Source organism: Lepus europaeus, chromosome 15, assembly GCF_033115175.1.
Source record: "Lepus europaeus isolate LE1 chromosome 15, mLepTim1.pri, whole genome shotgun sequence".
NCBI classification, from domain to species: Eukaryota; Metazoa; Chordata; class Mammalia; order Lagomorpha; family Leporidae; genus Lepus; species Lepus europaeus.
In genome coordinates this window covers 5014201-5031322 of record NC_084841.1, presented here as the reverse complement: position 1 = coordinate 5031322, position 17122 = coordinate 5014201, and the positions used below count along the sequence as shown (strand labels likewise).

The window sequence follows — 17122 nt, the reverse complement described above, 5'->3', positions numbered from 1 at the left end:
ATCCAATCCAGCAGCAAGTCCCATCCACATCACTCTTCATGATGGACCTGGAATGGGACCACATCCCAGCTGTCTCTGTTTTCCACCTCTGCCCATCCTTGTCCCTGCAACACGATGAATGACACTTTCAAAGTGCAGTTGGCTCACGCCCTCTGCTCAGGGTCTCCCACCACCCTCAGCATGAAATCCAAAGCCCTCGCAGTGGCCCTTGAGGCCTGATACCACCTGTCCTCAGGGCTCCCCTGATTCCATCTTGCCCCACTATCTCCTGGCTCACTCAGCTCCAGACACCTGGGCTCCTTGCTGGCCTCTGAACCTATTGTTGCTCTCATCACCCAAAATAGCCTTCTACCAGAAGCACATAGTTCCCATCTCAATCCATTCTGACTTCTGTTTCTATGCTGGCTAATCAGTGACACCTTCCCAGATCACCTGGGCTCAAATACCACCACCAAGCACTCTGTAGGATTCTACCCTGTGGTCTTAGTCCGACTGGGCTGCTATGACAAAATACCACAGGTTTGGGTGTTTAAACAACAAATGTTTATTTCTCATAGCCATAGAAGCTGGGAGGTCTTAGATCAAGGTTACAGCCAATCTGGTTCCCAGTGAAAGCCCTCCCTGGCTTGTATATTAACTATCTTCTTCCTTCTGTGTCCTCACATGGTGTTTCTTCCTAAAGGACAGTAATCCCATCATGACCTGATCTAAACCTAATCACCCCCAAGGGACCCAGCTCCCAGTACTCATAGCATCACATTGGGTACTGGTGCTGCAACCTGAAATGTCAGTGTTGAGCTCTTGAACAAATTTAGGAGTCATGTAGTGTTATGTCATCAGGAAATAGCAAACAATACTCAGTCCACTAGCCAGGTGATCTGGGAGTATAACTATTTGTTTAGGGCCATGAGTAGAAAATTCAGCTTTGAAAACTGAAATTCCCAATCCATGGCAGGGAGATCTACTCAAATTCATATGATCTATTTAATGAAGGGACCTGACCTAAGTATTTAACAAAATATCATTAGCTGAAGTGGTGAACCCCAAAGGTACCCAGTGGAGACACACTGAAACCTACCCCATAATGATGCTCTTACCACTCAGAATACATGAGATTATCATTGATTGAACCTCCGCTGTTTAGAGACTCACAATGAAATGACGGGTGACACAGGAGACACAGGGTTGACAGAGAAAGGGCTGAATTCATGCAGTTATGAACCATAACTAACACAGGGAAACAAGTGGTATTTCCATATAATGTGTTTAACAATTGTAAATTAAGGAAAAAACAGAATCTATATTCTTTATGTAGATATCTCATAAAACAGATATGAAAAAGCAATAACTGAAATTACAAACTCAATATGAAAAAGGAACTGATCAGAATACGGCATAAAAAATGAGGAAGTGCAATTTAGAATAATATACTTAAATATCAAGCCATACATAGACAAACAAACAAATAAGCCTAGAAGTCCTCAGAGAGGAAAGGCAGCCTATGAAGGAATGCTGAGGCCAAGAGCAGACATTTTACTAGGAAAACAGAGGATGGACTGCAATTGGACATCATCATCATAACACTGATGCTATGAGGGAAATGAAAAGTTACCTACAATTTTATACCCAATGCAACCCGTATTCAAAAGCAAATGTGAAATAAAGCTATTTTAGCACAAACAAAACATTGGTATTATTGCTATTCACAGAACTTCCATAAAAGAATTTATAGTTGATACACATCAGCGAGAAAGAAAATAAAGACATGAATCATTCTCAAAATGCATTGATGACCAAACAAACTGGCAAAGAATGTGAGCAAATTTAAATAAATGTTGAATATAATTATCACTTGGAGTTAAAAATTCCAGGAAAAAATTATATAAGAGATGATGATTCGATTTATTAAGAATTATATGTTGAAATGTTAATAACAGTGATTACAAGAAAAATATTAGAATATATGTATTCATATGCATATATACTATAAATTCTAGAGGCAATCATTAAAAGAAAAAGTCTTTGTACTCCAAATGTTTGTGAAAAACCAAAGGAATTTTACTTTGGCGCAAAATAGTTTGAAATTAAAGCATATAAGAGGTCTTCAAAAAGCTCATGCAAAATGCACTCTATGAAAACATATGCAATTTTCAATTTTATAGATATATATACTTACTCACTAAAATAAAATAATTATTTAGAAAGTACAGAGCATAAGAGAAATGAAATACAAACTAAGATGATAGAAGTTGGTCCACATACATTGGTAAAGGATGTGAAAATACAAATGGAATAAAGTCCCACTAATACAGAGAAGGACGTTACGTTGAAGAAATGAAAACAGATGCTGTATGTTGGAAGGATCCCCGGTGGTACAAAGATAATGCCAGCCCCAAGAGCCTGAAGGCTGAAGGGCAGTGAATCACACACCATCTACATGTGCAAGGTCTCGACTGTGGACACGGGTATGTTGATTATATCGCTCTCTGAACTTTACCTTTGAAGCGTTTCATAGTCAGGGCTTTTTAAGAAGAAGAGAGAATGAGGATGCTAGCATGAGGGCAGAGTCATGGAACAAGAGGTCTGGGTGGGGCAGAAAGGCCAGTCTTGGAAGCACACTGCGCAAGGCAGCAGGCCTCGCTCCTTGTGTAGCAGCCTCTACCAGAGAGGGAAAGGGGACCTCTATGGCCTCACAGGGGTCACACCCAAGAGAAGGATGAAGCATGGTCACTCTCACAGGTCCTCGTCAAGATGCAACGCAACAGAGACAGGAAACCCAAAGCCATGACAGCAAAGATAGGACATGAGGTTTCCACACAGTGACACCCCATGCAACGCATCTCCTGGCCCCTGGAAGTTGTCTCCTCTTCCCTGGAGGCCCCGACCCCCATGCCAGCTCCTTCCATTGGCAACAGACCCTGTGGTGCTTGTGATGCAGGGAATGTAGGAATGCTCACCCCATAGGCAGAGGAGAATGGATGACACATCTACCAGGAGTGACAATGGCTCATTTCCTTGAGCCATCCTTTATTGACCTACATGACTCTAACACCCTCTGCTCCACCAGTGTGTAAGACTGTGTCTGCTTCCCTCCTGGCCCTCAGCCTGGCACTGGGCAGGAGCTCAACTTGTTAACATTTTTAATGGCAAATTGGTAAATACATGCTGGGAAATTTCACCAAAGGTTTTGTAATTCTAGAGGGGAGGGAGCTTTGGTCCGTGCATTCCAACATTACTTCATGGGGGGAGGGCAAGTCTCATGGGAACCCCTTCCAACAAGGAGTAGATATCAAGGGGACAGCTATGGAACCCCACAAGCAGGGGGATCTTACAAAGTCTTTGGAAAATGCAATTCACAAATATAAGTCTATTCTGGTGCAAATCCATGCATAGCTTTTCCATAATATGCATTTTTCATGAACATCATGAAATCCAGCTTGCTCAGATCCTGTCCTGTCCCCAGGTCTCTCCTGGAAGAGGCCAGCTGGGCCCCGACTCATACTGGCTGGGTGTGTCTAGGACAAGATTTGCCCTTTGAATATACAAGACTATAACTTGATTATTAGAGGCAATATTTGGCAAGCATGCTGTTTGTGGGCACAGGTCACTGACCCACATTTCTCAGATACCAAAATTAAAGCAAGCAAGTTACATTTATCACTGAAAAGTCCCCACAAGGTGAATCAACAAGTCCGCTTTGAAAATCCAGTATGATTATAGCTAAGCAACAGGGGGCCACTTAACCTCTGAGGTCCCCAGAGTTCTTCTCCCATGACATGTGAACCCTGCCTTTGGAAACTGGCACCTGCTCCTGTCTTTAAACAAGCTGGGCTCCACTGGGAAGCTAGGATAGGCAAGGCTCCCCGTGGGGAACCGTGTGTACTTACTTTGGCAATACGAGAATCTGCACGAGAAAGATGCAGAAGAATATGAGACACGCACAGGTCACGTAGTACTTGAATGCCGGCAGTGCCGTGGCTCGGTACTGAGGGAGAGAAAGGAAATCGTGAGCGACAGTTCTCTGAGACAGGAGCCGCCTGCACGCATCCATAACTTGCAGACTGCAGCAGAAACAGGCTGTTCGTCCCAGGCAGCGAGTGCTTCCTCCCTCCCCATGAACTGGGGAAGAGTGACTTCCAAAGACCACAATTTATGAGTGGAGCTGTTCAGAAAACCATTTCTATGTAATTGAATCGCTCCAGTAAGGAGAGAGGCGCCGGCCCAGAGCGCTGAGTGAATGACTTGAAGGCACCCATGAATCCTGCTGGTGACCCAGTTCCCTTGTGAGTCTGATGTCTGCAATGATCTGGGGACAGAGAATGACTTTTCACATCCTAACACTTTGCGATTGAATAGTCTTGAGGATATGCAAGACATAGTCATTGTTGTATTTTATTTTCTGTTTATGTTAGTGTTATAGAAGTGTGGAATGCAAATACCAGACTGAAAAAGCCTGGGGCCTTTAATCTAGTTTTGCATGTTCAGAGCCCAGCTGACAGAGCCCGCCCTTCTTCTCCTTGCCCAGGGCAATCAGCAGGGCCCCTCACAGCTCCCCTTCCCACCAGAGTCTGTAAACTGATGGTGTTAGCTGTGTGTCTGGGACCGCTCTGGCTCGGCCTGTGCAAGAACAGAAGGCCAGACCGTTCTGCACCTGGGCCGTGATGATCCCTCCTCCTCACAACCCTTACGATGTTCCAGGTATCCTAAACGCTTCCTGGGAACTAACTCATTTGATTTTCACCACTGCCCTGTGCTCAAGGCTGCAAGTGTGGGCCACGGGTAGGGCTGATGAACATTCTTGGAGAGACACAGCAGATGGGCAAACCAGGAGTTTGAACTGGCAGACTGGTGCTGGACTCAAATTCCCAACCACGGGGCTCCTTTCCCTCTTAAAACAGGGTTTTAGAAGGAAATTAAATTTTGTGACAATGCCATTGCAACCTCCTGACTAGCGTTGGGTTCATTAGCTACGTTTGCATAGACTATTTTGAGGTTATGGAGAAACGTATATATTTCTTGGATTTCAGTGCTGGACACTGAGTCTCCGCCTAGTCTGCTGGTTCCCCTTGGACGTGTCTTACTGCCTTTTCCCCTTCCAGCTGGTCTGGAGGGCAGGCTGAGCATAGGTGGATGCAAAGTGAGTTAAATCTTGATGTGCTCCAAACTCTGCCTTAAAGGCAGCCTCCACGTGTGGGGAAAGGTTTGCGAAAGACACATTTGAAATGATGATCACCTTCCATTAGATTTTTTTTTTTTTGGTGTATTTTTGTGAGTTAACAGTGAGGATAGTTAATATGCTGCTGAAATGGTGTATTAGCAGATGAGCTCACACGTGATTATTAAACATTCAATTACATTCTTATCTTCTAACGTCTTCAGAGCTTTCAGCAGATACATGAGCTGGAATTTCATTCTGGTATTAGCATGGCAAATGAAGGGAAAAGGATAATCTAACAGTTAAACAAAAGTAGCCATCAGATTTGTTAAAGTTATTCAAGGATGGGTGTTGATAATGATTCCTTAGCATCAATTTGGTCAACCATGGCTAGTCCAGGTTCTTTCCTTTTTTTTTTTAAGGTTTATTTATTTATTTGAAAGGCAGAGTTAGAGAGGCAAAGGCAGAGTCAGAGGGAAAGAGAGAGTATAAGCGTGAGCGTGAGCGTGAGCGTGAGCGTGAGAGTGAGGTCTTCCATTCGCTGGTTCACTCCCCAAATGGCCGCAATGGCCAGAGCTGAGCCAATCCAAAGCCAGGAGCCAGGAGCTTCCTCTGGGTCTCCCACGCAGGTTCAGGGAGACACTTGGGCCATCTTCCACTGCTTTTCCAGGCCATAGCAGAGAGCTGGATAGGAAGTGGAGCAGCGGGGACTCCAACTGGTGTCCACATGGGATGCCAGCGCTGCAGGCGGTGGTTTTACCCACTATGCCACAGCGCCGGCTCCAAGTTCTTTCCTTAGAAGTATATGAGCCATACAGAAGTAGTGTCCTTTTCTGGACATACCCCAGTGTTTTGCTTGCCTAATTTTGTTCACACTTGTCTGTAAAATATTTTCTCCCAATCTGATGTGCAATTCGGGCACCTCAAACGCTTTCTCCCCACTGTTTACTGGATTCCCTTTGTTCCATGCTCAGAAAGTGAGTATCATTGCATTTCATCCATTACCCCGTTCTGTTCTATTGTCATCTACTGTGTTCCCTGTGAAAGGACACGCCAAGGTCATTTATGTATGTGTCTTCCACAGAGTAGCTCTAGGGTAAAGGCTGCTCTCATCTTATGTTTGAATTCCTCACACAACATTGAGGTGAGTTCCAAATAAAATACGAATTGACTATATGAGAAAAAATAAAGAAGTATATGACTGATCCTTTGATCAATGACACAAAGGAAAGTTTTGCTATAACTGTAAAACCCAGCCATGATGCAATTTGGGAGGAATTTTCATATGTGATATTTCCATTTAATATCCATGAAACAATGAACTGGATTTTCTCAACAGAATTTGAATACCAGCTCTGTAAATGCTTCCACTAATGTGATCACTTTCGTTCACACTAAGCCTGTAAATATCACTCAGTGATGGAAATTACTTCTGGGTTTTGTTCAATCTTTTAATCCTAATGTTGACCTTACTGTTTTATTTCTAAAGAAATTGATTAGTACATTAGATTCTCTGGGTCACAGCAAATGCATGGTAATTACTAACACAGTTTTTAATCAATTCTCATGTTAATGTGACATTAACATACACAGAATAGATTCATGTAGTTCATAGATACAATTCTAAGAATATACTGATACTACTCTCCCTCTCATCCTCGCTTTTTAATTTTTGAGATAACATTTATAATTTATATTATAGTCAAGGGCTTAATGTTCCACTAAATAAAGAATTTAGATCAACACAAAAGGCGAATGAAATAGAGTTGACCTACAAGAAGTGTTGCCCTCTGTGCTATAATTATTTAATTCATTTTACCAAATCAGTGTTGATTGACATGTAAGAACTAAAAATATGCTTCTTATTTGTGCCTGAAACAGCTCTTACTCTAGGAGTTAGGATGTCAAACTATTTGGATACAACAAAACATAAAAGTTTGGGTTTTCTGTTGCAACCCAACAGGTAATGAACCTGAGATTCATGTTTTTGTCAAAATACTAGAATTATGTATGTAAAGCTACTGTAAGGATTTTGTTTTCTTTTACAGGCTTTTCATATTGAGAATCCCACTTTGAGAAGGCCGTATTTTTGCTTCTCTTTCCTTTATCCCCATATCTTAGACATCCTGAAGACATCACTTACTACCAGCGGTGCTCAGAATGGTGAGTGGCCAAAGACAGAAAGTTGCTAACAAGAAATATGCTCAAACAATATATGTAAGGAAAAACAGGAAAAGCCAGGAAGATTTCTGATATACTTAGAGACACTTTAAATGTCACATGTAAAAAACATGAGCACAGTTTCATGAAGGAATTCGAAACTACCATTTCACCAAAACCAACTGGTTTTGAATGAAAAAAAAAATTGCTTACTTCTTTTTCGAGTATTTTGTTATAGAAAAGCAGTGAGATTCTTTGGATATCTTCAGACTTGAGCCATTGCCTGGAAATAAAAGGAGAGAGTCCATAAAATAAAACCTCAAATCAAACATCTGTAACTATTTTTTTTAATGACTTGCATTCTCCTTGCTGTATCATAAATCTTCCCAAATGGAGTTTTTTTTAAATGTGAAATGTCAACTAACTGAATATGGAATCTGGAAATTGTTAGTAGGATCTGCAGATATTATGTTTCTATTCACACACTGCCCTCCTTGGAAAATTCTGTATTAAAAACCAACTGTCATGTCAATTTGAAACTCAAGTTATCCAAATGAAAAACTCAGGGATATAAGCCAGCAAAAGGACATAGGACAAAAGGAGTTGATTTCCCTGAAGTTTCACCGAAGACACTTCGTAGTTTCTCCCCTTGAAGGAATGGGTTTTTAGGAAACACCATATTTCTTGGCTTCTAGCAAGCAATATGTTACACAAAGAGCGTTCAAACTTTAGAATGACTCCAACTTTTGGGTGAGAAAACTGTGCTTCTTTTACACTTACTAAAACACTTTCAATGTCATTCTTTTATTTCTAGAAAGTAAAGTCATGTTTGAATACAGTTTTCAAAAATTGCTAGAACTACTTATACAATATGCCATTGGTTCAGAATACAAACATACATACATACAGATGTTGAAAAGAAAATAAAAACTATGGGTCCTCCACGACAATCAACTTTTGTAATTCTATTTTAAGAAAGCAGTTGTAGATTGAGCAAGGGCATAAAGAGAAAATCTTTCACGGGAACGATACACTAACTGCAGAACTGTATTATTGTTCTGTTTTATGAGATAGTTGGAAGAATCAAAGATGGTTTAATATGAAAAGGGTCAGAAAATAAAATCTAAGATAAATTATAAACAACATTTTTTAACTGTTTACTTACCAAATTTTGAATAATGTAGGCAAATAACTTACTAAAACCAGCTCTTTTCTTTATTGACAAAGACAAATTTAATTTAAAAGTGCTCCTGATACTGTATGTAAGCTTGGAAATACAATAAGAGTGAGGTTTTCTAAAGTAGAAAGAAATTCAGTTCCTCATTTACCATCAGGGTCCCCATCTTCCTAGGCTGGGATCCAGCTGCCCGTGTCCGGCAGGCAGATCGATCTGAAGACCAGGACGTGCCGTTTTGGTATATGCACAGCCCGACATCCTGCTTTGTCAGCCACAAGCATTGCCCTGATGCTTGGGAAATGACTGCCGGCCTCACCTCCCTCTCTGTGCAGTAAGTTGGGTGGGACCGGTGGCTTCTCCACTGACGCAGTGATTGACAGCTCTACTTCATCTTACCCTGGCTCAGGATTCAGAAGACCTGTTCTTGCCACAGACTTAGTCATCTCTATGAATTCTCTGAGGTGGCCCCAGTTCCCACTACTGACCTCTGTCAAACTCGGCTTTACAGATGCGATTTGGACATTGGGAAAAGGAAAGGTTTGCGCAGGGTGATAAGGTCAGGTACGATACTGGGGAATTGGAGCTACAGGAAAACAAAAGCGGGAAAGGTAGAAGGAGAGGAGGGGTTGTGTGTCTTTTGTTCATGGACTCCTTAGTTTTCCTGATTCAGCTTGTTCTGTGGTCTAGAAAAAGTCATCCCTGAGCTATTCAATAAGTGACTCCCTGCCAACTTTAATAGTACTAATACTAATACTACTACTAATAATGCCGCCAGTCTGAGGCCAAATAAAGATCCTGAGTCGAGGTAGGGGACACAAATATGCTCACATCCTCACCCCGAATCGTCCTAGGATACAGAATGCGAGTTCTTACAGCAAAGGTGACACTAACACAGAGGACCACTTCCCTATGGTCATGAACTGAGTGTGTGTGTGTGTGTGTGTGACCCCAAGTGAAGCCCTCACCCCAAGTGTGGCCTCTAAGGAAGTGATTAAGGTTAAATGAGGTCAAAACGGTGGGCCCTGACCTGAAAGAACAAGTGTCTCTGTCTGACGAGGAGCCAGGGAGCTCTGGGTGCACCGAGGAGCGGAAGAAGTGTGTGTTGGTATGTTTCATGACGTCACTCATCTTTGTAACAAATGCTTGCTAAATGAATAAGTAAATGAATAAATGAGAATCTGCATACAAATCTTTGTTTTATGTCAACTGCAGAAAGTAACTGAATGGCACATCAAGCCTGGAACCCCAACTGAATCCTCAAGCAGAAATCCAAAGATCAGAAAACCGTTTCAAAGAACTAAAGGAGTTAATGTGTAGGGCAGAACAAAATGTGATTGAAGCTAATTAAAAATATGTGCATAAGAGCTTCCGTCGAAAGCGTTTTCTCTTTGAGTACAGCATCACATTTTTCTCAATTTGATTTCTGAGATGTGTTGGGAAAATTACAACATAAGCAGTGACACCAACATTAAAATATTACTTCAGACAAAAACTACACCAAAACACAAAGGTATTCACAAAGCAGTTGTTGAATACTGAATGACACAAATCAAATTCAAAAATAAGCAAACTCTGTGGTTATATTTATAATTCCATCAGCAAGAATGTTCTAGAAGGTGAGTAAAAAAATCAGTTCAAGAAGATGGGTGTCCTACATGAACACACGCTGAGGCTGACTTTAGAGATGAGTGTTTTTCAATATTACTATTGTTGCTATTGGTGAAACTCAGTCGAGCAACAAGGTCTCCTCTTCATTCTGATGGTGTGCTTTATTCCGGAGGGACACAGAGTATTCGCTGCTATTTCCCCCGGTTGCATGAACATGTTCTTCCACCTACACGACATGGAGTCAGAGCCTCACCGGCTTTAGCAGCAGGTAGGGCACAGGGAATCATTTGTGATGTGTTGAAGTCAGTTGTGGCAAGAGCTGAGGCTCCTCTCCACCACTGATTCTGGTGCCAGGCATCGCTGAGCATTTGTCCAGGTATGGTTTGTGGGTCTGAGTGCCCCAGGACAGCTGGGAGTGCTTGTCTCCTGGGAGCACCCTGAAGGCCCTCAGTAATGGACAACTCAACGTCTCAGTACATATGAATTGCAACTCTTGCTCACCTGAGAGGTTTTTTAAAATTTGACGGGCAGAGTTAGACAGTGAGAGAGAGACAGAGAGAGACAGGTCTTTCTTCCGTTGGTTCACCCCCCAAATGGCTGCTATGGCCAGCGCACTGCGCTGATCCGAAGCCAGGAGCCAGGTGCTTCTTCCTGGTCTCCCATGTGGGTGCAGGGCCCAAGCACTTGGGCCATCCTCCACTGCCCTCCCGGGCCACAGCAGAGAGCTGGACTGGAAGAGGAGCAACCGGAACTAGAACCCGGCACCCGTATGGGATGCCACACCACAGACGAAGGATTAACCAAGTGAGCCATGGCGCCGGCCCGCACCTGAGATGCTTTTTTGCACAGATACACACGCACTTATACACACACATACACACACACACACCCCTGTATATACTCATGCGATCCTAAGTGTTTTCATTATTCCAAAGTAAATTCCTCCATGGAGCCCTCTACAACATGCACAGCCATGTACTAATTGAAGTCCTGCAACTCAATTTTAGAGACAAAGAAATCTAGGAAAAGCATCATTTATAATTATCAAGAGTCAACTTTCATGATAAAAAATAGGCCTCCATAAGAATTTTCTTTGAAGGCTTTTTGAATGGACTTGCTGGTGTTCGCTGTAACTCAACATTTACTGAGTGTCTAAGAGGTACTAGGTACCTCTGACAGGTACTAGGTACCGTGCTGAGTCCTCTGCCTTCTGCTCTCCTTGCATTCAGCTGTGACACATGAACCTCTGGGGAATGTGAGGGCTGAGGAGCGTCATCGTTCCACTTAGGATGTGAAAGCCACAGCTTCCTTTAAATTGTTTTTACCCTATTTCTCTCTCGCTTTTTTTTTTCATTTATTAAACTTTTATTTAATGAATATAAATTTCCAAAGTACAGCTTATGGGTTACAATGGCTTCCCCCCTCCCATAACTTCCCTCCCACCCACAACCCTTCCCTGCTCCCTCTCCCCTTTCAATCACATCATGATTCATTTTCAATTCTCTTTGTATACAGAAGATCAGCTTAGTATATATTAGGTAAAGATTTCAACAGTTTGCCCCCATATAGCAACACAAAGTGAAAATCTCTTTGATGATTTAAAACTATAACAACAACTCTTGGCTTCACAGGTTTATTTTGCCCCACAAAGCATCAGTCTCCCTCCCATCAGGCACTGAATTTCAATTCGAGTGCTTTTCTGTAATTTAGAACCATGGGTGTGCCAACGTTCTCTGACTCTGTAGGGGAAGCACTCCCAACGGGTGGTGCCACATAATATAACCCGAAGGCTTCCGCTTCCCCATATAGAATCCTTGCTCAGCTTAGACAACACCTTTCTTAGCTCCTCTAATAATGACTCTGTCCTTTGTTCTAGACCCTGTCTAGTGCAATTGAGCCTCATTCCTTTGTAATCATAACCTCTACTCTACCACCAATGGCTCTACTCCCAACCTGTGTGTACTGATGGTCCTCTTCCCCACTTAATGCTGTATAATTGTTCAGACCTGGTTAAGGCCACTCTTAGGATCATTGGTTACTATCCTCACCCTGTCTTTTATGACCTTGTCTAAATATGATCAGAGTCGGGGAACTTGGAAGGCTTCCATAGCCTTGGCAACTCATGACGACAGCCTAGGGTGGTTACTGGCGCCATAAACTAGAGTGTCAATTTGTTGGGTCAACAACAGGAGCCACTGTGCGCTTGCTCCTGATGTGGGATCTCTGTCCTTGATGTACTGTACATTTTGATTTAATGCTATAACTAGTACTCAAACAGTATGTTTCACTTTGTGTTTCTATGTGGGTGCAAACTGTTGAAGTATTTTATACTAAATTGATCTTCTGTATATAAATAGAATTGAAAATGAATCTTGATGTGAATGGAAGGGGAGAGGGAGCGGGAGAGGGGAGGGTTGCGGGTAGGAGGGAATTTATGGGAAGGGGAAGCCATTGTAATCTATAAGCTGTATACTGGAAATTTATATTCATTAAATAAAAGTCAAAAAAAAAAAACAAAAACAAAAAAAACAAAAAAAACAAAAAAAAATATTACTGCTGAACGCTTTGTGCTAGAGTTCTCTTGTCTCTGTGATTACATATCATGCTTATCAGTGACTGACTTGGGGAATAATTTCTATGCAGAGAATAATTTTAAAAAACAGATTAAAGAAATACTGTTAACAAAAGCTATTATGAGTGATAATTGAGGTGAAATCAATGAATTTGCCTCAGAAAACTTGGCTTTGTCATGATAAGTATTGCAGAGTCAGTGGTAAAACACCTTTGGAAAAAACTAACATTATTTTTAAATAACAGGGTTTGGAATGAGATAATTTTCAATGAAAAGACAACTCACTTTTGTGCATTGATTCCGTCAATTGCTTGAATCATCCTTTCGTTCAATTCTTCTTCAAACCTTTTCTTTTGTGACTTAGTTCTGCGTTAAAAAAGAAATACGGGGTAAGAATAGTAATACCGAAGTAAATATTCAGCCTTTGTTTCTGTGATGCCAGCACCTCCGTTTAATTCTGTTCATCAAGTAGCAGAAAAAGGAAACAGCAGCCTAAGAGCAACCTTCCTGTTCGACACTGCTGCGCGCGGGGGCCTGGCTGACTTGGTACGGGAAGAGATGACTCAGAGTGACATGTGCTAGGCATTCAAAAGCCACATGGACAGATAAGCACTTGGCGCTTGAGATCAAAGAACCCCAGAACCCCGTCTTCTAGGAGATGCAGCAGCCCCGGAGGTGTTGATGACAGCACACACTGGCTCCGGAAATTCCCCTATAAAAATCCGGTGCTTGCCAGAACAGTCGTCCTTTCTTTATTTTTTCATGTTTTTCTCTTGGTCAGTTTTCAAGAAATTACAGATCCTACAGTTTTACACGAGTCAGATCAAAGCTACTCGGCTGTGCTTCAATGTCCCAGAGCTTTCCAGAGCAGTGCCTCATAGAAAACCCACTTACATTCGCAGAGTGCCTGACCTGGCCTGTAGCCAAAACACAAGATGCTTTCTGGATAAATTTTGCCAAATAATAACAAGAGCTCCCCAAATTCATTTGACAGTTCACAGGAGAAGGAAATAAAGGAGAAAACAAAAACAGAACCTATTTTCAGGAACTAATAGCTACTGCAAAGATGGAAAGCACAGCCCGGCTTTCGCTGGCTGAGCACAGCAGGCAGGTGCCTCGGCCTCGACACGGGCAAGGGTGCTGCGGGTTGGGACCGGTTAAATTACTAACTGAATAGGTCTTTTTCTTAAAGTAATATATTTATTTATTTTGAAAGTTAGAGTTACAGTGAAGTAGGGGAGAGGGAGAGAGAGGGAGAGAGAGGGAGAGAGAGGGAGAGAGAGGGAGAGAGAGGGAGAGAGAGAGAGAGAGAGAGAGAGAGAGAGAGAGAGAGAGGGAGGGAGGGAGAGGGGGAGAGAGAGGGAGAGAGAGGGAGGGAGGATGGGGAGAGAGGATCTTTCATCCACTGGTTCACCTCCTGGATGTCTGTAAGCTTCAATGACTGGGGCTAGGCCAGGCAGAAGCCAGGAGTCAGGAGCTTCATTTGGGCTGGCCATGTGGGTGCAGGGGCCCAAGCACTTGGGCCATCTTCCACTGCTTTCCCAGGTGAGATGGATCATAACTTGAACAGCCTGGACTCAAACTGGCATGCAGAAGGAATGCCAGCATAGGCAGTGGCTAAACCCACTGTGCCACAATGCTGGCCCAGCTTCCTTTTCTTTCTTTTTTAAATCTCTAAAACTCTAAGAAGGAATAGTAAGATACCTTGAGGATTATAGTAAAAGTAACTCTTTAATATGATGTACAGGCTGGTAATTGTATAGGCTTCAATCATCTGTTTAGGGCTAGACAATGCCTCCATAGAGACTAATGGCATAAGGGGTGCATACATAAAGCCATTAAAGGCATTTCTGAATGATCTGAATTCAGTAACTATCTGAACAGCACTTCTTGACACATACACATTTTTCTTGTCCCTGTAATCTTGTAACTTCTGCTATGGAGGTGATAAGATGCTTCGGGGTTGACAATCCATCCAACTGGAGTTTTTGACTCCCTCTCCAGGATCTCACCTCTCTGATATTCAGCATTGTTGATTTTCATTGCCTTAGGATACCTGCTGCTGGGCCCACCACTGGCCTTGCCCTTGCCCTCTGCCCCCACCCTTGCCACCCAGTTTGTCTCTACTCTCACTTCCAAGCCCCTTACTCAAACCTGTCCCTCCACCGTGCCTGTACTGTTATGTCTAATGAGGCATGGGGCAGGTCACATGATGCCAGCTCCCGGACCAGCCTGGAGTCTCAGAGAGAACTGTGAGTCCATGGTACAAAGCTAGGAAGTATGAGGGAGGCCTGGATGAATCTGATCCAAAGGCATGAGGCTCTGAAGCCACAGAACACCAAAAACCACAGCAGACAGCAGAATGAACGAGGAAAGTATCGCTGTATTCTTGGAATCGTGTTGATGAAATTCATGAAATCTGTTCTCTATACATCAATAAATACAAAAGTAATAATTTTTTTTTAAAAGAATGAACATGGAAGAGGCCCACAGTACTGCCAGCAGGACAGTTCAGGCTTCAGAGTCTCAGAGCCTGGAAACAAATCCCAGCTCATCCCCGCCAGTCCAGTGACTGGGGATGCTGCTGACTGCTGTGCCTGTTCCTTTTCTTGTGAGACATTAATGGGGATAGCATCTACCTCATAGTGATGCTGCAAGGTTGATCCTAGACTTTCTGTATACCTGTTACAGACAACAATAGCTCACTACCATGATCCTCCTGACTGCACCTGTCCCAGAAGACACCGGCCTTCTCTGTGACTTCAATATAGTCTTGAAGCAGACTTTCAGGGCAGGGAGACAGATGACAAAGAGGCTGCAAATATGAAGTGAAGGGGCCAATGCTGTGGTGTAGTAGGCTAAACCTCTGCCTGTGGCACCAGCATCTCGTATGGGTACCGGTTTGAGTCCTGGCTGCTCCTCTTCTGATCCAGCTCCCTGCTAATGGCCTGGGAAAGCAGTAGAGGATGGCCCAAGTGCTTGGGTCCCTGCACCTGCGTGGGAGACCCAGAAGAAGCTCCTGGCTCCTGGCTTTGGCCTGGCTCAGCTCCGGTCACTGCAGCTATTTGGGGAGTGAACCAGTAGATGGAAGACCCCTCTCTCTGTCTCTCCCTCTCTCTGTCTATAACTCTACCTCTCAAATAATTAATAAACCTTTAAAAAGAAATACAAATAAAAAGAAGTTCAAGAAGTTCCTGCTCAGACACATGCTAGTATCTTATTGGCCTTAAGGGTCATGCTTTCTCTGGTTATCTGAGAGTCAGCAATGTTTCTATAACAGCTCAAGTTCTCTTTAATATGGTATATCCACTTACAGTTTCAAAAATCTATGAGTCAGATCATGTGTCCTACATAAGGACTGTAAGTGTGTATCTCAATGTCAGAATTTCAAACTTGGCACAAAATGATAACATATGAAGTCATATAGAAGAATTCTGGGATAACAGGCACTTTGGCAGGCAATGATAAGTGTGTTTGCTGCTTTAATTTTCGGGCCTCAGGCCTCCATGAATTGTCCCAATATTGTAACATTGGTTTGCTTAGTTCCAAAAGCGATGTTACAGTAAAACTCGGAGCCCCAGAGATAGCGGAATGTGGGGCAGAAAAGTGATCTTGCAGCGCATGGCGACAGGGGCGCACGCGGACACCGTGAGAAGCCTTTTCTGTCTCTGAGCAGAACTGACAGCCCCGCACTTCCTCATGGGAAGGCTGCACGCAGTGTGACCTAGTGCACTTAGTGTGACCTATCGTTAGGATTCAATCCAGAAGTGCAGTGTTAAGAAACATACCCATCTTGAGGCAATTCAATTTTTTACTACACATTAATATTAAGAAAGTCATTTTAAGAGCACGATTTAACATTCTAAAGGGACTACTAGGTGGTTTTTTTCCCTTTGCCATCTCATAATTCTAATAACAAGGCACTAATAATCCTATTTTTAGAAGCTGAAAGCAATTTAATAGAGCTTTTCACAAGTCGCTGCTCTTTTAGAAGTAGCCTTTGAAACAACGATAATTGATGATAATTACTTTCAGAAGTAGATAAAAAGCAATAAGCCTTTAAAAATTAGATAGTCAAAAATATACCATACCTTAAGGTGCGATTCTGAAAATTATGCTGACCCATTGGTACATCCTGTATTAAAAAGAAGTTCATTAGTCGTCAAATTTATTTCATGAATAATGTTCCAATGATAATTATATATAACACATTTCTTTTTTCATCATGAAAAAATATCATTCAGGTAACAAGTAACTACCTACGTGAAGAAAAGGAACTTAAAAGTGTAAATGAGAATCAAGATTAAAACCCGTCTGTAAACAGAATGTTGAGGTAATTTATAGACTCTAGATATTGGAAGCTTCAGGATTATTGTCTGGATTTTAAAAACTTACATCCTGATCTCTGAAGATTTGATTTTAAACAGTGGCCTGCAGAGGACTAAGTTAC

At 42.4% G+C, this 17122-nt stretch overlaps 1 protein-coding gene across 1 annotated transcript in view; it reads right to left on the bottom strand.

The window, feature by feature from the left end:
* Positions 1-17122, bottom strand: part of ADCY2 (adenylate cyclase 2) — a 398563-nt gene that overhangs the window by 75495 nt on the left and 305946 nt on the right. Inside the window, exons 11-14 of the mRNA XM_062211805.1 lie at positions 16764-16807; positions 12958-13038; positions 7529-7598; positions 3888-3985 (exon numbers count right to left, since the gene is read on the bottom strand). Of these exons, the coding sequence (XP_062067789.1) occupies positions 3888-3985; positions 7529-7598; positions 12958-13038; positions 16764-16807 (293 nt within the window). The remainder of the gene's footprint in view (positions 1-3887; positions 3986-7528; positions 7599-12957; positions 13039-16763; positions 16808-17122) is intronic.